At 44.5% G+C, this 21,698-nt stretch overlaps 1 protein-coding gene across 3 annotated transcripts in view; it reads left to right on the top strand.

The window, feature by feature from the left end:
- TNRC6C (trinucleotide repeat containing 6C) overlaps window positions 1-21,698 on the top strand; it is a 285,172-nt gene that overhangs the window by 16,189 nt on the left and 247,285 nt on the right. For all 3 annotated transcript variants that reach the window (XM_015427099.1, XM_015427101.1, XM_015427100.1), the window contains exon 2: window positions 20,326-20,422. In XM_015427099.1, the coding sequence (XP_015282585.1) occupies window positions 20,360-20,422 (63 nt within the window). In that variant the 5' untranslated portion in view covers window positions 20,326-20,359. The remainder of the gene's footprint in view (window positions 1-20,325; window positions 20,423-21,698) is intronic.

The raw sequence follows: 21,698 nt of genomic DNA on the forward strand, positions 1-21,698 counted from the left end.
AAGAGAAAGGAAAAAAGGGAAAGAAAAGGAGGGAAAGGAAAGGAGGGAAAGAAAGAGGGCAAAGAGATGGGGGGAGGCTCTCCCACCCACCCCCACTCCCCCAATCAAGCCTCCGCCACCCCCAGCGGATCCCTCACTTACTCCGGGAGGCGGCGGGGAGCATCTTCTGGCCTCCCCTGGGCTGCAGCGCTCCGGCGAGGTGGTGATGGGCCTCCTCTGGCCTCCCTGGGGCCACAGCACTCCAGCACGGGCCCCAAGAAGCCAGCGATGGGCCTTCTCTGGCCTCCCTGGGGCAGCAGCGCTCTGGCACGAGCCCCAGCAAACTGGCGACCGGCCTCCTCTGCTCTCCCTGGGGCGGCAGCGCTCTGGCGTGAGCCCCAGGCATCTGGCGATGGGCCTCCTCTGCTCTCCCTGGGGTCACAGCACTCCGGCGCGAGCCCCAGGGAGGCGGCGACAGGCCTCCTCTGCTCTCCCTGAGGTGGCAGCACTCTGGCGCAAGCCCCAGGGCGGTGGCGAGGGCCTCCTCTGCTCTCCCTGGGGCCGCAGCGCTCCGGCACGAGCTCCAGGGAGGCGGCGACAGGCCTCCTCTTCTCTCCCTGGGGCCGCAGTGCTCCGGCCGAGCCCCAGGGAGATGGCAACGGGCCTCCTCTGCTCTCCCTGGGGTTGCAGCGCTCTGGTGCGAGCCCTAGGAAGCTGGCGATGGGCCTCCTCTAGTCTCCCTGGGGCGGCAGCGCTCCAGCGCGGGCCCCGGAATGCCGGCGACGGACCTCAGCGTAGAGAGCTGGGGGTGGGGCTTGCTGCCACCGCCATTTGTGCCAGCTCCTGGGGTCCCGGAGCGGTGCTCCGGCATGCTCCAGCCCCAAAAGACCCCTGGTGTCTGTACTTGTACTGAAATGACTGGGGAGCCTCTAAATTTGGTAAGAGACTAAAGGTTTTCTTTCTCTAACTGTTTCAGAAGCCCATCTGTAACAACTGAAAAATTATCCAAACATATGTAAATAAAGAAAATGTGTTCTTGATTTGGAGGGCTCTTTCCTATTAAAGCCAAAGCTTCATATTTGTGCTTCGAAAAAACAGCTAATAGTGATGTGTCAGATGGGGTTTTATCAGTGCTTTTCAAATTGGAAGTCAAAATATAAATTTATAAACACCAACAATCCTTAATAGCCTCTTATTTTATTGCTAGCTGTTTGATAGATCACATGGAGCTTCCATTCTATTAATTCTAACTATATTTAGAGTACATGTATTCAGATATGTCATTATGTAAATCCATTACAAAAACTGAGCTCTATTAAGATTATAGTATCTTCTTCTGACTTAATTTGAACTACTTTAAACTCAGAAGTATAATAAAAAAGATTTCGTGAATAGCATTTATGCCTCTTATACTTGTAACTGACATTAATTTGGTGGTATTCGAAATACATTGTATTTTTAATCGAGAAAATGTTTGTGGCTCTCTGATTAGTGTTTGAGAGATTCTAATTGAATAATGCTGTATCCAGGCAGGCTTTGAAGTTAAGTGCTGTTTTAAGTAAATAGACCAAACTGTAGATAAATTACTTGTAAGAAGAGAGAGAATGTATTAAAATTCCCTAACAAGATCCTACAGCCTTTATATTAATTTTATTTTAATATTCAATAGCCTCTGTTGCAATATTTGAATCTTTTAGTAGAGTGTTTGTAATATACAGCTATTCCCATCTACAGCTGAAGTGGATGAATTTCCATAAAGGTGTTCACTAGAGTTTTGAATGGAAACTTGATGCAACAGTAGCTGGAGAAGAAAAACATTCATTTTCAGGTTCATGTAAAATACAGCCAATATTTCTCCATCAAATATGCACTGGGTCCATTGCTGATTGGGACATAAAAGAAACTTCTAAGTATCTCCATGGCTTCAGTCTTTAGGTATAAATAAATCTGTAATGAGATACTTTGCAATGCTGAGAGAAACAACGTTGGAGAAAGATCATAGATCAGAATAACAAAGGCACATGTCAAAAAATTTGCAGGCAATATGATTTTTAAAAAGGAGGCTGGGTGACAATAATCAAAGAACCTGTACGCCTTAACAAGTCTCTGAACTACTAACTGCAGGGGTCTTTTGGGGCCGGAGCACGCTGGAGCGCTGCTCCGCGAGCCCAGGAGTTGGCAAAATGGCGGTGGCAGCAAGCCCTTCCCCCAGCTCCCCCTGCTACGGCCTGTCGCCGGCCTCCTGGGGCCTGCGCTGGAGCGCTGCAGCCCTAGGGAGGCCAGAAGAGGCTCCTCCACCATGTAACTGGGCCCGCGCCGGAGCGTGCGGCCCAGAGAAGGCCAGAAGAGGGCCTCCCGCCACCTCCCCGGGCCAGAGCGGTGCGGCCCGGAGAAAGCCAGAAGAGCCTCCGCGGGCCAGCGACGGAGCGCTGCAACCTGGAGGAGGCAAGAAGAGGCCCCCCGCCGCCTTCCTGGGCCAGCACCGGAGTGCCGCGGCCCGGAGGAGGCCAGAAGAGGCCCCCCACCGTCTCCCGGGGTAAGTCAGGGATCCGCAGGGGGTGGCGGAGGCTTGAGTGGGGGTGGGTGGGAGAGCCTCCTTTCTCCCCCCACCTCTTTGCCCTCTTTCTTTCCTTCCTTTCTTTCCCCTTTCCTTTTCTTTCTCTCCTTTTCTTTCTTTCCCTTCTCTTCCTTCCTCCCTCTCTTTTCCTTCTTTCTTTCTCTCTCTTTCTTTCTTTCTTTCTCTTTCGTTCTTTCTCTCTCTCCTTTCCTCCTTCGTTCCTTCTCTCTACTCTCTCTTCCTTCTTTCCTTCTTCTGCGACCCAACTCTAGTGAGAAGGGGTTTAAACTTTAAACCCCTTCTCTCTGCTCCCCCCCCTGCTGGCTGGGGAAGGGGAGGCTTTTGAAGATGCCCCCCCCTTTTGCTTACCCTTCTGACATCACTTCCGGTGATGTCAGGGGACATTGCATGTGCTAATGAGCTATTATGCTAATAGCCTAGTAGCTCATTAGTATACCGTATGCTAATGAACTCCTGCAGCTCTTTTTCTACGAAAAGACCCCTGGCTAACTGTATGACTGTAAGTCAGGCAGCATGAACATTGACCCAGACAACAGGTAAAGAAGAAGAGGAGGCCAATTTACAACATTTCAGATTGAATTTGTAGCACCCCCCATCACCAGTTATAATTTGCTAAGACAGAGAAAGAAGAGGCACCCTTGTATCATGCTTGAACCTTGCTGAGTACCTTGAAACTGATATTTTAATATCTGTATTGACTTAAATTGCTGGAAGCCAATTTTGGGCTTAAATGGAAGATAAAAGATACAGTAAAGGATGACCAAAGCAAGGGATAACCCCCTCTCCTGGAATAAAGGTGTGTGTAGCTGCATCCTGTGTACTCATGATCAGTCTATCCAGAAATGCAAACTAGTTCCCTGCATTCTATAATGCCCCAGCCTGACAAGAAACACACTATGCATGTTTGCTTGGGTCTCCTAGAGCCCCCAATGAGTTTTCTGGGCTAAAGTAAAGGGGTGTGTGCAATCTAGAAGGGGGGGGGAAGAATAATAAAAACCCTACTTTATATTCTAGACACTAGGATAATCATAGGAGTGTCACATGTTTGCAGGCTAAATGTAAGTGTGAGCTTTTACTTTTGCTTTTTCATCCATATACGTGAGTGTCTGTCATTCTTATGGAGAAGTGCAAGATGTTAAAATTAACTGTTTATTTACTTCATTTATCGTTTGCCCTGTTAACTGAGAATTGGTGGTTGGAGTATAATTAAAGAAAAATGCAGTAAGAACAGTACAATAATGGTTCAGTAGGAGCCATCACCACTGACAGTGACTGGAACAGGGGAGCATTTTGCCTTCTTTCCTCCTGAAGACACCCCTGTGTTGCTAAGGGGTTAATATGCTTGCTGTTACCCCTCCCACATCCCCAGAAACCTTAAGGATATGGGCAAAGATAACAAGGCACTGATGAGAATTTCCTCTTTCTGATCTGCTGTGTGGATTGGAAGCCTTTTCAGTACTTGGAAACTTGGAGCAGATTTGGCATAGCGGACCCATAGTCATTGAGAAGGTGGGGGTTGGCACAGTAACACTGGAGGAGAAGACTCAGACTACATTGTTTCTTCCCATTTGTCAAACTTTATGGGCTAGATCTTCTACATTTATGCCATGCCAGAATGTAAAGTAGTAGCTGAAAACTAACACATGGGATGGGGGAGGTGATGAAGTTCTGTGTTCAAAGCCCTGATTCCTCCATCTTTTTTCACTGTAGCATAACAGCAGAGAAAAGGAGCAACTGGGGAAGGTGATATAAGGTGCAGGAGTATGGTGAAATGGAGCCTAAGTATGTTGAGTTGTGGAATATGTATGTGGGGAAAGAATGAATAGTAGAGGATTGGGTAAGAAGGAAAAGGGCTAGGACTGTTAACTTTTATAGGATATACTAGGGCTGGGCATGAACTAGGAAAATGGTGGCTTGTGGTTCATTTGATTACACGAACCATGAACTTTTGCAAACTTTTCCCGTTTCCCGAACCGGTTCATGGTTCATTCAGTTTGTGAGTTCAGGAGGTGGTAGAACAGCCCTCTCATGAGCTAGAGGCACCAAACATACAGGGAGTCTTCAGCAGGCTCTCCTCCCCCTGCCCTCCAGGTTTGGTGAAGATTGGATTTGGGATGTCTGAGATATAGCCCCTGAAAGCAGGTGCCCCCAGGAAAGCTCAGCTCTAACCTCTCCTTAAATCAGCCACACAGCAAGCAATTCTTCCTAACTGGCTCTCACATAACAACTAATTTCTCTCTCTTCCTGCTGCAAAGAAAGCAGCTGAGTCAGGGTGTGGTGTGTGTGTGTGTACACACACAATCTGCTCCCATAGAGTAGAATGGGAGCTCCATTGTTGGCTTCCAGAGCTGCTAATCAAGCTATGGACAACTGCTATGGGTGTTTCTAGGGCTGTCCACAAATCCACCCCCAGCTTTTCCTAGGAATTGATTGAATCAGTGCCAGGCTGCCTGGAGATCAAACCACCCTAATGAACCAAACAAACCTCCACGGAAAAAGGGTGGTTCGTTTTTGGATTCGGGAATGATGCAACCAAATGAACTAGTTCGAAACGAACCAACCTGGTTCATGCTCAAACCACGGTTTGTTTCTCAGTCGTGCCCATCCCTAGCATGTACTTTCGGTCAGTCAAGTGGCTATTAGATTCTCTAAAATGATGTTACTGCCAAATGGCAGGTCTCCTCAGGTTTCTACGCTAAGAATGCTTAATGAAGTATACAGTTCCCACAATGGAAATCAGTAAAGAAACTGTACTGGTGCAACCGTCCCAGGAGACAAGGGCTGGGGTTCTCTAAGAGATCTACCAGGGACAATGTTTTGAAAGCCAAATCTGGAAAAGTTCTGAAGGTTAAAGACGAAGAAGTTAAAAATTTAAAGGACATTCCATTCGAGATGCGGAAGCGAAGGCGGCAATACAAGGATTTAACCTCCTTCCTCCACAAGTCAATCATAGGAGGTGGTGGTGGCTACAAGCATGGACAGCTTCAAGAGGGAACTGGATAAACATATGGCGCAGAGGTCCATCAGTGGCTATTAGCCACAAGGTATAGATAGGAACTCACAGGCTGGGGCAGGTGATGCACTGTATTCTTGGTGCTTGGGGGGTGGCAACAGTGGGAGGGCTTCTAGTGTCCTGGCCCCACTGCTGGACCTCCTGATGGCACCTGGTATTTTTGGCCACTGTGTGACAGAGTGTTGGACTAGATGGGCCATTGGCCTGATCCAACATTGGCGTCTCTTATGTTCTTATAGATGGATTTTCCCACTTATATTCAACTATGAAGATAAGAATAAAATTTACTCTGTCCAAAAGCCAAAGATTTTTTGAAACAACAAAGCCCGAGTAAAGATGACAACAATCCTGTGGACAATATTGAAGAAGAGGGAACCAGTGATGGAGGAACAGAAGACACCTCGAGTAACTCTAGTAGTACCCCAGAAAACTCAGACTCGGAGAAGGGGGCAGCTGCACCTAAAATACCTAAAAAGAATATAAATTACAAGAAGAAGAAACATATAAGATAAACGGATATTTCTTTTTTTTAATATATTTTATTTTACATTTCATTGAACATTACAACATCACAGATTGCATATATTTCCAGAGTCTTTCATTCCTCCATACTTTTTATCCAATTATAAACCCTTTTCCATCTATTGGTCTGTACCATATTATTCCTCTCCTGTAGTTTTAAGCTCAGATCATCCATTTGCGCAAGTTCTAGTAATTTTAAGGTTAGGTCTATTTTAGAGGGTAATTTTTCTAATTTCCAGTTTTTTGCCACCAACGTTCTAGCAGCCGTTATAATATACGTTATTAAATATGCATCTTTAGAGTTATATCCATCTGGTACCACATTTAAAAAATAAATTTCTGGTCTTAGTTCAAGATTCAGTTCTAAAATTTCTTGTATAACTTTGCGTATCATTTTCCAATAATTTTGGACTTTCTTACATTTCCACCACATGTGGTAAAAGGTTCCCACATTCAATTTACATTTCCAGCATATATTAGATACATTACTTGGCTATTTTATCGGGGGAACCAATACCATCTGTGGAACATTTTGTAAACATTTTCTTTATACGCTACCGCCCTCATATATTTTGTTGATTTCCAAATTTTCAACCATTGTTCTATCTCTAAAGTTTCCCCCAAATCTTTTGTCCATGATATCATAACTTCTTTAATATTTTCATCTAATTCAAAATCATCCAATAAGAAACCATATAGTTTCTGAATTAATTTATCGTTAGAAGACAACCAGAAATATCCGTTTATCTTTGTCTTCTAAAGATAAATGGATATTTCAACAGAATATGATTATAAAACACCAGAGACTAGTATTAAAATTAAGCTAGCGTTAACCTGAATTTTGATAAATTGATCTTTGTTATTATTGTAGGATTGTTATATATACATTGTAACATTTAGATCACGATCCTTGTCTTATCTTTTGTTTTAGATACAGTGATTACCCCCTGTTCCCTTCCCTTTAGGATGTAGGTTATAAAATGCAATTAAAAAGTTATATATATATAAATAAAGAGAGAGAGCCTGATAGTCATTAGGCAGTCGCAACTCCCCCCCCTTTTTTGACAAAAAGCACTGGAGTGGATGTTGGGGAGGTGGAGGGCTGGATGAAGCCTCATTGTATGTTCTTTGCTAAGAAGTCTCTCATTGTCTTCTGCTCTGGATCTGTCAGTGAGTACAGCCTCCTGTTTGGTAGACAAGCTCCAGGGACCAAGTTGATGGGACAGTCTTAGGGGTGATGTGGAGGCCCCTTTTCCTCGACGATATCACTGACATCAGTGTACTCCATCAGGAGTGAAATCAAGGCTGGGAGGGTGGCTGCTCTGAGTGCTGGGGCCACATGCTCATGTGGACAGGGAACCTTGAAGTGCACCTCCTGGCGAATCCAATCAATCCAGGGGTTATGAGCTTCCACCCAAGACATTCCCAGGATGAATTGGGGCATGCTGGCCATGTCAAAGTACAGGTTTTCTTGATGGTGCCGTACAATCATGGTCAGCCATGTGGTTTCCTGTACTACCGGGCCTGATTGGAGTGGGTGGCCATCAATGGCCTCCACCTTCATGGGAATTGGTTTGTTCTGTAGTGGAATCTGGTTTTGTCTGGCAAAGCCAGCATCTGTGTAAAACCAGGAGGCCCCTGAGTCGATTAGCACATGTGCTAACATCCAGTGCTCATCAGGTAATTGGATTCTTACAGGGGCCAGGAGGTGCTGGGGTCCTGTGGCATTGAACCTTCCAGTGTCTGTGGTTGTCCCCATGTAGCCAGGCCCATGCTGCTCTGGAGTTGGGAATTTAACTGCTGGGTTTGGCTGTGACATCCTTACTTATTGTGGAGACGGTTTCTCCTTTGACCACTCTGTGTACATAAACTTGGTAGATTTCTGATGCCAGCTGAAATTAAGAATTCCAAATCTCTCTCTTTTGGTAGAATGACCTAGAGTCTGGGCACTTCAGAGGACTATGTGGCCCTGAGGAAGGACTATTCTGATGGCTGGGATAAATGATTTATTTAATAAAGAACAAAATAGGTTTCTGGTTATTTTGAACTGTTGCTGAAGAAAGGGACCTGTAAATACAACTGGCAAAGCTTGGTGTCACGGTCTCTCAAACTCCAAACTCCACTCTGACAGGTTTAGACACTCAGTCTAATCTCTCTCTCTCATATATGTAGCCACACAGGCTGAACTATTTGTCTTATTCACACAGAATAGACTCAAACTCCCATAGTCACATAGATTATGCTATTTGTCTTATTCACACAGAATAGACTCAAACTTCCATAGTCACAGACTATGCTCTCTCTATCCAAACTTCACACACAGAATCACCTCATAGACACCCCTCCTCCCACACTCTCAGTCAGCAGCCAATCACATCACACTTGTCTCCCTCTATCACTCTCCTTACATTACTGCAGTCACACTAAACATTTAAAGAAACACACACACACCAAAAATGGAATCATTACATTGGCATGTCTTTTTCTCGAAATACCCTGGTCCCTCACAGTATAGGCACAAGTTCGGAGACTAGCGTCTTTCTTTTTTTTCAGGGGATAGTCGGGGGCAGACAGCCTCAGCTGCATGAGTTCGCCCTCTCCAGAAGTGTGGGGAATGGGACCTTGGAGAGTGCCTGTCCAGACTTTTGGTGCAGGGACCTGTGAGTGGCCCCCAGCACAGGTCTGCCTTTGTTCTTCTAGCCGACCATTGATTTGCAGACACAGCTGGATCAGGGCCACTAATGTGGTGGGCCATGTGGTCCATGCAACACTTTGTCAGACAGCCCCTCTAAGTACTGAGTGAGCAGTGCAGGCTCATTCCAGCTGAGGTTGTGGACCAGCAACTGGAATTTGGCTGTATAGTTGGCCCAGACTGTTTTTTTGGGAATTGGTGAATGTGGAGGTCATGTGGCCTGTGAACCCCACAAAGTCACCAGGCAATGGGAGTCTTCAAGAAGCAGTGGGGTTGCCCATCCTAGCCACCAGATTGAAAAGAGTCTTGATACAAACGATCCATCATGACCAATCAGGGTTCCTACCTAAAAGATCAATGAAAAGTAACATAAGAACGGTCATTAATGTGTTAGAGTACTATGAACTCCAGCCAGGGAAACAATTAGCATTAATGTGTCTAGACACAGAAAAGGCCTTCGACAACTTATCTTGGTCCTTTCTCTTGCAAAAATTAGAGATAACAGAATGTGGCGATAAATTCAGAAAGATGATTAAAGCAATATATGAAAAACAACACACCCAGATAATAATAAATGGGGACCTAACGCAGAACATTGAAATTCAAAAAGGCTCAAGGCAAGGCTGCCCCTTATCCCCTTTACTGTTTATTTTTGCTTTAGAGACACTTAATGACCTAATAAGACAAAATGAAAATATCCAGGGCCTGAAACTAAAAGGCCAGGAATACAAACTGCTGGCTTTCGCAGAGGCAGAATGCAGAGACAGGTAATATAAAGCCATCTCTCTGAAACTTCCCAGTCCTGCTAGGGGTCACCAGAAGTCACCATGACTTCCAGACACACAAGCACACACACAAAAAAAAATGCTCACCAAAATAAATAAATGGATAAATAAAATGTAATCCCAGGTAGTGAAGATGAGGGATGAAGAAAATCAGTGGGATACGGTGATTCCTGGTTATAAATTATATTGGAAATATAGGGGGGGAAGGGTTGGAGGTGGGGTGGCTCTGTATGTCAGAGAGGGTATACAGTCCAGTAAGATTGAGAGAGTAAGAGCAGAAAAGGGCAACTAGAATGATCAAAGGGTTGGAACACTTTCCCTATGAAGGAAGGTTAAAATGCTTGGGGCCCTTTAGCTTGGAGAAATTATGGCTGAGGGCAGGTGACATGATTGAGGTTTATAAAATTATGCATGGGATAGAGCAGGTTATGAAAGAGGTACTTTTCTCCCTTTCCCACAATACAAGAACTCATGGGCACTCCATGAAATTGCTGAGCAGTCGGGTTAGAACAGATAAAAGGAAGTACTTCTTCACCCAAAGAGTGATTAACAACATGGAATTCACTGCCACAGGAGGTGGTTGTGGCTACAAGCATGGACAGCTTCAAGAGGGAATTAGATAAGCACAGGGGTCTCATCGCAGGGGAGCGCTCCGGCACGGCGCTCCGGAAGAGAACCAGAAGATAAAATCTGGCTTTCATCAAGTGATAAAATGATCCAGAAAATGTATAAACTATTGTTAGAGGATTATTTATCAGAAGAAGCGCAAACACATAACCTAACAGTCTGGAAAAAAGACCTAGGCCATGAGTTGCCTAAGGAATCTTGGTTAAAGATTTGGAAATCTGTAAAATACATGAGAGCAACAAATTATAGAGAAAATGTTTTCAAAATGTATCATAGATGGTACTGGTCCCCAGAAAGGTTAGCCAAATGTTACCCAAATTGCTCAAATCTTTGCTGGAAATGTAAACTAAATGTTGGCACTTTTTACCACATGTGGTGGCGCTGTAAAAAAATTCAAACTTATTGGGAAACCATACAAAAACTTATAGAGGAAATCTTGAAAGTAAAATTGGAAATGGTGCCCGACATATTTCTACTAAATGTTATGCCAGATAAGCTTTCGTTTAATGAGAAATATGTAATTGCGTATGTAATAACGGCAGCTAGAATACTCTGGGCTAAACACTGGAAACTAGATTGTGTACCCAGATCAGATGAAGTATTGAGTAAACTGTTGGAAGTAGCGGAAATAGATAAATTGAATATGTATTTACAAGGGAAAAATGATGAAGATTTTCTAGATAGATGGGCAGGATTGTACAAATGGTTGGATAAAAAGAGTGGACTCTGAAAATATATGTAATACTGTACAATGAACAGATGTATGTTAAACTTTAAATAAAACATTAAAAAAAAAAGAAGCAGTGGGGTTGCCCATCTGTCAGACCCCGGTCCAGTTATATTCAACAACTCTCTCTTTGATAGTGATAAGTTTATTGGAGTATATGCAAGATCCAGAAAGTCACTGTGTCAGAACTAAAGACTTTTGGCAGGCACTACCTTAATATAGTAAATCCAAAGAAAGGCCCCTTCCCCTTCTCCAAGCACATGTCACACTCATACCACACCTAGTGTTGCCATCCCAACCAAGGGAAAGATATATGGTTTGGTTATCTACTTTCGAGGATGGCACAGAGATTATCAAGAACACCTTCCCTTGGGAAAGGAAAAGGGAGGGAAGGAGGATGACTTGGAAAGTTATGTCTTCTAGAAGCAAAGGCCGCATTCACTGACTCACTCACACCACCACCCTCCTCTAAGGAATTCCCTCCCCCCAATAGCATGGCAACTAAAGCAAACAAATCATAGTGAGGTTTGACACCATCTTGTCACCTTTTCATTCAGAAGTCCCAGTATGAACCCCACTTTTGCTCTATCATCAGGAAAGTCTTTTGCACGGAGAGTAATATATAACTTGCATTGAGCCAGGAAACTCCTTGTGGCTTCCCCCCAACTTCGCAAGTAAGCTCACCAGACATTTTGGAGGGGGTGCTGAGGATGTCCAGCGATGGCGGGGGCTTGCTGTTGTTGCATCAAAGCCAATGCATTGGTTAGCTGCTGCACCTGTGCTTGCAGAGCCTGATTCTGCGCAGCCAAGTTGGCCAGGGCAGTGCCAACACTGTCCATGCTGCAGTCTGGGTGGGTGTGGTGGATGCACTCTGTAGTGGTGCAGCCCTCCCAAGAGATAAGGGCTGGGGTTCGGCAGAGCCAGTTACAAGCAAGGTTGCAAAGAGTCACCAGGGTCCAGTCCAAAAGGTAGGGGTTCCAGAGAGAAGGAAGGCCAAATCCAGTCTGGGTTCAAGGGATCCAGGCAGCAAGTCCAGTCCAGGGTCAGGGGTTCCAGAAAAACCAATAGTCAGGTCCAGTACAAGGGTCATGGGTTCCAGTGGTCCAGTAACAGCAAAGTCAGTGGTTCAGTAGCAATGTGTACTTGTTGCACCCATGAAACTACTGCTTCTCCTGTCTGATTTTATAGCCAATACTTAACAAGCTACATTCCCAGCCAATTACTTGGCAGTCATTCTAAAACTACTCAACCATCTTGTCAGTTGACAGCTGACGACAGGCCATGAGTCTCACACTCCTCCTTTCCTGCAACTCTGTGCACCTCTGATAGCATCAGTGCTGCAGGGGTGTGGGTGAGCTAGGTGGAGCTGAGAGTGGCTTCTGAAGACTTTTTTACTGCTTCAGAGCTACAAGGCGATGTTTCAGCTGTAGGCTGTGACTTCTAATCAGCTGGTAACGTGATCTCTTGTTGCTGTCCTCCTGGCTCAGAGCTGGCCACAGTCGGTTGTTCAATTACTGGGTGAAGGCTGGCTGCAGGCTTCATCTGAAGAATCCGTGCTGTCACTGAGCACAGACTGATTTACCACAGAAACCATAATTGGACCCCTCGGTCCTAGCCAACTACCACCCAGTTTTGAATCTGTCTTTTCTGGGTAAGGTAGTTGAGAAGGCAGTGGCTGAACAGTTTCAGGCCTTCTTGGATGACTTGACCCATTCCATGCCAGTTTCTGCTCTGGCCATGGGATGGAGATAGCGTTGGTCACCCTCGCGGATGATCTCCGGAGAACCTGGATTGGAGCAGGTTGGCACTGCTGTTGCTTTTAGACTTAACAGCAGCATTCAACATTGTTGGGGACAGAGGGTGGTGCTTGGCGAGAGGGTCTCCCTGCGATATCCACTGAAATATGGAATGCTGTAGGGGGCAATCCTTTCACTGATGTTGTTTAACATCTACATATGTTCCCTCACCCCCTACATGCGCCCCCTCACACCAGTATGCCGATGACACCTAGCTGTATTTGTTCCTGGATTGCTGCTCAGACTCCGCCCTGTAGAACTTGGACAGAACTTGGACAGGGTGCTTGAGGCCATGGCTGGGTAGTTACAGCAGAGTCCCTTGAAGCCCAATCCAGCAAAGATGGAGGTCCTATACCTGAACCAAGGGGGAGTTGAGTCCCAACTCAGGCTCACAACTCTGCACGGTGTGCCACTTGTGCTGGTCCAAAGGGTGAGGAGCTTAGGGGTAATCCTGGACACCTCACTTTCTATGGAGGCCCAGGTCTCCACAGATGCCAGGTCTGCCTTTTATTATCTTCAGCAGATCAGGCAGCTTGTTCCCTATCTCTTCCCCCAGGACTTGGCTACAGTGACCCATGCAGTAGTCACTTCCGGGCTTGATTACTGTAACTCACTTTACACGGGCTTACCCCTGAGGCTGATCCAGAAACTCCAGCTAGTGCAAAATGCAGGCACACATGCAGCCGGTGCTGTGCCAATTGTACTGGCTACTGATCAAGTACCAGATCAAGGTGTCAGTTTTGACCTTTAAAGCCCTATGTGGCCTGGGACTGACATATCTGAGGATATGTGCCCCGGAGAGCCTTACACTGAGCAGATCAGCATTTGCTGGTTGTTTCCGGCCCAAAGGATGTCTACTTAGCCTTGACCAGGGCCACAGCTTTTTCCACCCTGGCTCTGGCCTGGTGGAATGCGCTCCCATCAGAGATCAGGGCCCTGGGGGATATACTACAATTCTGCAGGGCCTGTAAAATGGAGCTGTTCTGCCAGGCCTTTGGGTGAGGTGGCAGGCACCTAACTATTCGGCCTCTCTTGCTGAAGCTCTCCATCTTTATACGTCCCACACTAAGAAGTTTCACAGTTTCTGGGCTACGGTCTATCTATTCCAGTCATTTGAGACCATTACACTTGTGTATTTATAGTGCTGCCTGTTTTAAATTATTGTGCTTTTGTTTAATTCCTTCAACTAATTAATTATTATGACCGTTTTTAATTATTGTAAAAATTTCATTGTGATCCGCCCTGAGCCCACTTGCAGGGAATGTGGAATATGTTGAATAAATAAATATCACAGTAATTTTAAACCATACTGATTCAACCTGCCAAGAGAAATCTGTAAAATTTCCTTTCCTAAGTGTGTTATACACATCTCAAGATGTGCAGTGCAAGGAGCTATAGTTGGAAAAGGAAATCAGAGACCCTGTTGAATATGCACAGTATTTGACAGCTGAAGGGACTTGAAGCCTTCAGCATTGACTTGCATAGCAGAAATATGGCACATTTCCCCTTTTCTAGTAGTGACCAAAATTGTCTTCCACTTATTAATTTGAAATGTCAGGTGTTAAGTATTTAAAATTCAATCAGACTTTAGTTAGAGAGATTTTACTTTTTTCTTTGCCACATTTGAGATTAAAGTAAATCCAGAACTATCAGTCTCAGAACCCACTCTTGTGCATTGGTCTGCCCTGTTTTTAGATATCTCTAAGCCAGTTTGGTGTAGTGGTTAAGTGCGCGGACTCTAATCTGGGAGAACTGGGTTTGATTCCCCACTCCTCCACATGCAGCTGCTGCTGGTGTGACCTTGGATCAGTCACAAGTTCTCTCAGAGGTGTTCTCTCAAGGACCGTTCTCGAGAGAACTTTCTCAGCCCCACCTACCTTCAGGGTGTTTGTTGTGGGGAGGGAAAGGGAAAGGAGATTGTAAGCCGCTCTGAGACTCCTTCAGGTAGTGAAGGGCGGGGTATAAATCCAATCTCCTCCTCCTCCTCCTCGTTCTTCTTCTTCTTGATATAATGGTCTACTGAGTTAGATCCACCCATTCCTTGTCCACTTTAGTTCCCTGATTCCCAAGATGTTGATGTTCAGTCTTACCATCTCATTTTTGACCACATCCAGTTTACCTTGATTCATAGATCTTACATTCCAGGTTCCTATTCAGTATTGTTCTTTGCAGCATCAGGTATAGTTTGTTCCTGTGAAAATATTGAGCCATGTACTTTTTGCACTGAGTATTCTCCCTGTTTAGAGAATTACGCATGCAAAATTAATGACTTTTTTCTTTCTCTACAAATGTTTAGTAATTACTTTTTATAAAAAAGCTCAGTTAGATAAATGCTCAGGTCTTTCCAGAAGACAAGGCTGATAGTGACTGGGAAGAATAGTATGTTTCCATAAGATAAAAATGGAGATTCATATTGTTTGTTTGCTAGGTAATTACTTTTTTTTTTTGCTTATAAACTGAACTCAACCCAAACTTCTGATTGTGAAGAGTCCACACCTTCCACATTGGGGAGAAGTTAGTCTTGGCTGTGATATCATATTGAAGTTCGGGAATTCAAAGCATTTCCATGGCATAGATAACTTTAGGGATGATTCCTTACATTCCTTCTCAGGTCCCCACTCCTCAGGAGTGCTGTAGCTTGTCAACCCCCCTGCATTTTTAGGAATTTTGAGTGTCTCTGAAATGTAGTTTGATTCTGATGAGACCCAGTCCCCTCCTGAACTTGATTACAAAACCTCTGTGTTTCAGTGAGCAGTAGAATGGTGTCAGGGCTACTTTTGACAGTTGCATACAGATGGAGGTGCCCATGAGTGCCAGGCACCCCCCCCCGAAACAACCCGGCACCCTTCCTAACCAGCAGTGCCCTCTCCCCCCTCTGAAGCGCCCATTGACCAAGTCCTTTGCCTTGAGCAGCCTTCCAGTTGATCAGCAGAAGCCTGGGGGGGGGGGCTTGGAAGGCACGAGTCTTCACCAAGCCAAACCCTTCATTCCTGTTAGTCTTCCTCCTTCGCCTCTTGCTTTCTTCCAAGCCAAAATAGTAAGGGAAGGAGATTACAGTAAGTATATGAGCAGTCTTTTCAGATGGAAAATGCATGATTTATGCACTATTTCACAACTTAGTTTTTGAACTATAGTAAGCTACATTGGACTCAGGGCCGGACCACCCACTAGGTGAACTAGACTTTCACTTAGAGAGGTCCCTGGATCTCCTCCCTTCCCCTCCCCATGCTGCCCCAGGCTGGACAAGCCAGGCAACCAAGAGGAAAGGTGAGCAGGAGCAGCAGCAGGAACAGCCCCCTGGGCTGCAGCCAGGCTGCCGTGGAGCCTCTACGGCAGCCTACCTTCGACCAGACTTGTGCCGCTTTTCAATGGGCTCACCGTTGGAAGAGGGAGCTGCCGAAAGAGGGTCAAGGCGCAGACTCGAACCCCTCTCTGGGCGGGGGGGGGAGGCAGCCTGGAGGAAGAAGCCTGTGCGCCTTCACATCGGGCACGATTTGGCCCCCCCCGAGAAGCCGCGCCACCTGGCAGCAGTGGTCTGATGGCGAGAGTCCTGCTGCCTTGGATGGGTTGGTACCTGGTGGGGTCCCACAAGGTTGGTTAAGAACACGGCTGTGCTTCTCGCTCCTTTTCACTTCCCGCTTCCGAGTTGCTTTCGATTTAAGGCTACAGCTCCCTTTGCCTCCTCGAAAGAAGTCCTGCGGACATCCCAGGGTTAGCATGTTGTGTTTCGAAGCTCAGCTTTCCCGAGAAGCCAAGCCCCAATGCACAGATTCCCTGGCAGCGCATAAGGGTTGTAGCCCCGGCTGTGGGAATCTTTGAACTTCCCAATCACCCTGGGCAGTATTCCCTCTAAGCGGAGTTAGTGTGAACGAAATGTTCTTTAGCCTCCAGCTCGCAGATTTTTGTCTTAGCTCATGATTTTAATGCCAGTAGCTTATAAAGTAGGATTTTTGCTCAAAAGACTCCATAGCTTACAGGAAGCATTGGCCCTGGGCAATTCTGCTTTGTGAGCTCCTGGCATTCAAGTTGTGAGCGAGCAATTTGGCTACTGCATCAATTAGTTTGCTCTGGAGCCACCTAAGAAAGATTATCTGAGTCACCTTTGGGGGCCAAGTGTAGCCTTTGAGTCATATAGAATTGTTGCCAAGGATGAAAGGAAAATATAAAAGCAACTGAACTATGCCTGTGCTAAGCAGCCTTTTGATTTCTTTATAGAGCAATGTTGTCAGTGCTTGATCTTATAGTAGTTCTTGGCCAAGGTCTTGCACAAACAGATCTGCACCTTGTAAAACTTCTGTTTGGCTAATGCTTGGCAAAATCCAACTCATCAGGGGATTTTGCAGAAATGGATTGTCGTGGTGCAGCCTACTTGTGCTAAATCATGTTCCTTGGAGTTAGTGGATCCTCAGGAATAGCATGGAGCATAGTGGGACTCTGCAGTGGGAGGGGGACTCAGTAGAAACCCCCATTCCCTCTTCTGCAAACAGAAATGCCATTCTGTTAGAGGAACTGTGTGGTTGCATTTATTTATTTAATTAAAGTGTCTGCCACCTCTCCAGAGAAATGTTTGGGTTGGCTAAGTAATACAATAAAATCATAAAACCAACACCGTAAGAATTACCAATATTGAAAACAAGACAGCAGCCTAAAATGATATACATAAAATAGCCTTCAGATAAACAAAAAAGTTTTGGCCTATAGTTAAAGTATTGCTCTTTTTTTCTAACATTTTTTAAGCAGCTTTGAGTTCTGCTTTGCAAAAGAAAAAAGGAACAGAAATATTTATATAAATACAAATACATTTTAACTGTTTCAGAGTTTTGTTGCATAGTCTTGTCATTTCACCTTCCCTCACACCAACAACAGCTTTTGCTTTCCTTTTCTGTAATAGAGGTTCGTTCGTGGTTCATGAGGTCACACGAACCTTCATGAACTCCCTGTTCATTGAACCTGTTTTGGGGAAGATCTCCTTCCTTTCTGATAGTGGTGTCTCCCTGAGGCCAGAATGGAATGGATCTCAAATCTTCTGCCAAACTCACAAAACAAACCAGAAGTTCATGAAGGTTCGTGTGACCTCATGAACCATGAACCGGGATGAACCTCCATTTTCCTGGTTTTTGCCCATCCCTAGGTAGGTTCTCTAGGAACTTTGGGAACTGAAGTTCCTGAATCTTTAACTGCTATGTTAAAGGTAGTAAATAAAACTACACTTACCATGTAGTCACCTTATAAATGTCAGGAGGGTGCTCCTTGTGATCTCAAGTCATGGTTCAGAAGCCATCTAGCAGCCCCAGCCATACAGTCTAGATTACTTTCTAATGGGGTGTTTTGAATTTGGCTATGACGATCAGCTAATATGTATCTTTCCAAAATTCTGGGCTGTTGAGTACCCCTACACTGTCCAAATGCTCCCCTTTTAAAGCCATCTTGCTGAGCTTATAGTTGAAAATAGACAGATAACTGAGTCTTGAACAAATTTCCACTTTAAGAAAGGCTGATTGCTAGCAGGGTTGTTATAGCTGATGGCCGTGTAACACCATAACTCATAGTACATTGATCTTTCTTGCACAGAACTGTAATGCAGGGTCAAAAGTTTCAACAGCTATCACAACAGGTCAGGATTATTTACCCTAGATACCTGACACTGGGTAAAAATATGGCAGGAAACTTGCCAGTTTACAAATAGTAGCACAGGACCCATGAGAGAAATTGCTATTGTGAACAGCTGGAAAAGAATTTGGAATTGAGCTGTAACTGAGCCTGTTTAAAAATAGTGTGACCTAATATTTTAGAAAATCTGTGGCAGTTTAGCATGTTTAACACATTTAGCTTAATCCATAGGCCAGTTAGAATAAATTTTCCAAATTGTTATAGACAGTGGATTGGCTTACCTGTGCTTACCTGTATGTATCTTTCTGAATCCTGTCTGAAAATATAATTTGATTATAGTTTAGCCTTTTTCTTACCTGCCATTTAATCTCTTGAAACATTTTTGTTTTAAAATATATACTTTAAACACGGCACTATAGAAGATCGTCTGTGTATTATTTTTCAGAAGAAATTTTCCTGTACACCCCAGCCCCCCTTTTGGGGGGAGGTCATCCAGTCTAATCTTAATAAAGTGTTAGTGGTTTTGCAGAGAAGTGGAGTTGGCATTCCATATCCCTTTGGCGTAATCATCACTGAATGTTGGCTGTGATTTTATTAATGCTCTTTATCTTAAATCTTCCATTCAGCTTCCCCCCCCTAATATTTCTGGGAGTTATGTTGATTTTGTGAGTTGCGATTGAACATTTTTTGGAAGACTAAAAGTTGGTTTTAAAATGTTAAATATTTTGTTTAGGAACTATCAAGCTTTGGTTTCATTTCACCTCGTTCCACTTACTGCTTGCCATAGTTCGGGTGGGGGAGTGCATGGGTTGGAGTGGATGCTTTTAGAAGCCATAACATTTCCTTAGGCTGTGCCCCAACTCTAGTTCCCAAGGGAGCTGATCTTGGAGTCTCTTCTGCCAGGCTAGAAAGTAGATAAGGCACCGTATATCTGTCAGGGTTGCCATAGTGATCATAGGGGCTGAATGGTGACATATGTGTGAGATGTGGGGTGTATTGTATTACCTATAATAGAGGCTTTTGCTCGCCTTTTTGCTAGTTCTGACACAGAGCCTGTTTCCTAAAGTAAGCATATCTCAATAAACTACCACTGCTTGAGTGTGTTGTGGAGAGTCTTAACTGGGAGATCTGATGGGAACAAGCGGTCGTGTTTGGCCGTTTTCCTGTAATTTTCCTGAGTGTTCCAGTAATAAGCTGCAGGTACAACATTTCCTGAGCCAGCTGGGTCTGTATCCTACCACTCCACAAAACAAAGTTTGAAGCCTTCCTCCAACAGATGAGCCAGTTAAGTTAGAGGAAGGCTTCTTAGGCTAAAGTTTAAGGTAGGATACCACCTTCTGTTAACCTGAAAGTCACTATTCAACAAAAGAACATCAGAGGGAGAAAATGGCATGAAACTGTGAATTGGATTTCATTAAGAAACCCCCTATCCCCATGCTTGAACTAGGATTTAGGATTTCTTATGCACTAAAGATTTTAAGTACCTTAGCAGAACTCAGGATTCCCTACCATATTACAGGTGTTAAGTAGCTTAGCATAACTAGTGAATGGTCACTGTATTTTATGGTAAATTTATGTAATTACATTTCATCCTTTTCTTCCTGCATTTCCTGGCCTCCTTGACCTTACTATTTGTTTGTTTTTTCCTATTCCCTACATAATATGACAGCATAGTGAGGATCCATTCATTGCATCTGAAGTGGACTTTAGTCCATGGACATTTATGCTGGAATACAGTTTTTTCCATCACAGGACTCCTGTTTGTTTAGTTATATCATGTGTGGAGCAAACAAAGGTCAGCATAAGAAACTCCTTTCATATCATTTTGAATGTTTGGAGTGCATTTTTACAGAGATATTAAATAAACCAAAATAATAATTCTACCTAATGCTGTTGATTATATTAATACCAAGTTGCATATTTTAATGCTTACTGTATGTAAGATATTTTGAAATATAGAACTCTAAAACAATTCATAATCTTAATTTTTAAACAGGGAGAAAGAACGAACACAAGAAGAGGAACATTTGATGGAAGAAAAGAAAAAGAAAAAGCAGGAAGAAAAGAAAAAGAAGGAAGGTGCTCAGAAAAAGGTTTGTCTAGATGACTCTTGTTATAGGGTTAATATTCTGGGTAACTATTATTTTGAATTTTAGGAACTAATTTGATATGGTGTTGTAAATAGTCCCATAGGTAATTCAGCAGTGTTTGGAAAAGATAATGAAACAGTATGCTCAAATTTGGTTTTGCTAGCCTTTTCTTCCCCTAACTTATCACTAATAATGCGATAAACAAATCAGTGGGCCTGCGAGAGATTTTCTTCTGTAGGCACTCTTATGGATTGCAGTCCCAAATTATAGCCTAGGGCAGGGGTGTTGAACTCATTTGTTACAAGGACCAGAGCTGACATAAATGGGACTTCATGGGGCCAGGCCATGCGTATCATAAAATGTAATGCCAGGTAGTGTCAGGTACTTCAGTGACTCAGTATCTATAGCAGGTTCTTAAGCAGATTCAACTTTATTGATCAGAGTAAGGTGAAGTCGGCTTGGACACTTTGAGTCAGGAATGACACATACAAAATGGCAATAGCAGATATAGTGGGTTCATACATTACCCCTTGACACTTTGAGGCCAATAAGCAATGAATACAGGGGTCATTTCGTAGAAAAAGAGCTAGGGGAACTCATTAGCATAACTCATTAGCATATGCCACACCCCCTGACATCAGGGGCCCGGCGGTGGACCTGCAAGGCCAGTGGGAGTGCAAGGAAGCCCTGCCAAGGTCCTCCATGGCCCCAGGCAGGCAGGGGTGGGGAGAGGCGGGGAGGAAGCAACTTACCCTCCCTCTTCTCCTGCCTCCTCCTGGCTGAATGAGGGCTGGAAGCTGGGTGGCCGGAAGCAGGGGGCGGGGCTTCATCATGTGCCCCACCCCCTGCACCTCACCCGGGGGAACTGCGTTCCCCCGCGTTCCCCCCTGAAATGACCTCTGAATGAATATAAAATGCGGGGAACTGTGTAACGGTTCAGGGGTGAGTGGGAGAGTTGGAGACATTCACGCACAAACGATGAGCGCTCAAGGCCAGCCGGCCGATAAGAAGCAAAACCGAAATACAGCTGCAGAGCAAAGCACATTCCAGCAGAAAGGAAAAAACTTCATGGCGGGACTATCCGACAGGTAGAAGAGATATAAACTTTATAAAAGATACATACACAAAGATATATATATATTACTTAAAATACAAATATGCTTAAAACTCTTGCAATATTTTGTTTATTTAACAGTCTTTGATAACTGACACCTCCCAAACCTCCTCCCCCCACAAAAATGCCTGCCTAAAATGGAAACGTGGGGAATAGTGGAGTTTG

The sequence above is a fragment of the Gekko japonicus genome, unplaced genomic scaffold (genome assembly GCF_001447785.1).
Source record: "Gekko japonicus isolate JY-2015 unplaced genomic scaffold, Gekko_japonicus_V1.1 scaffold536, whole genome shotgun sequence".
NCBI lineage: Eukaryota > Metazoa > Chordata > Lepidosauria > Squamata > Gekkonidae > Gekko > Gekko japonicus.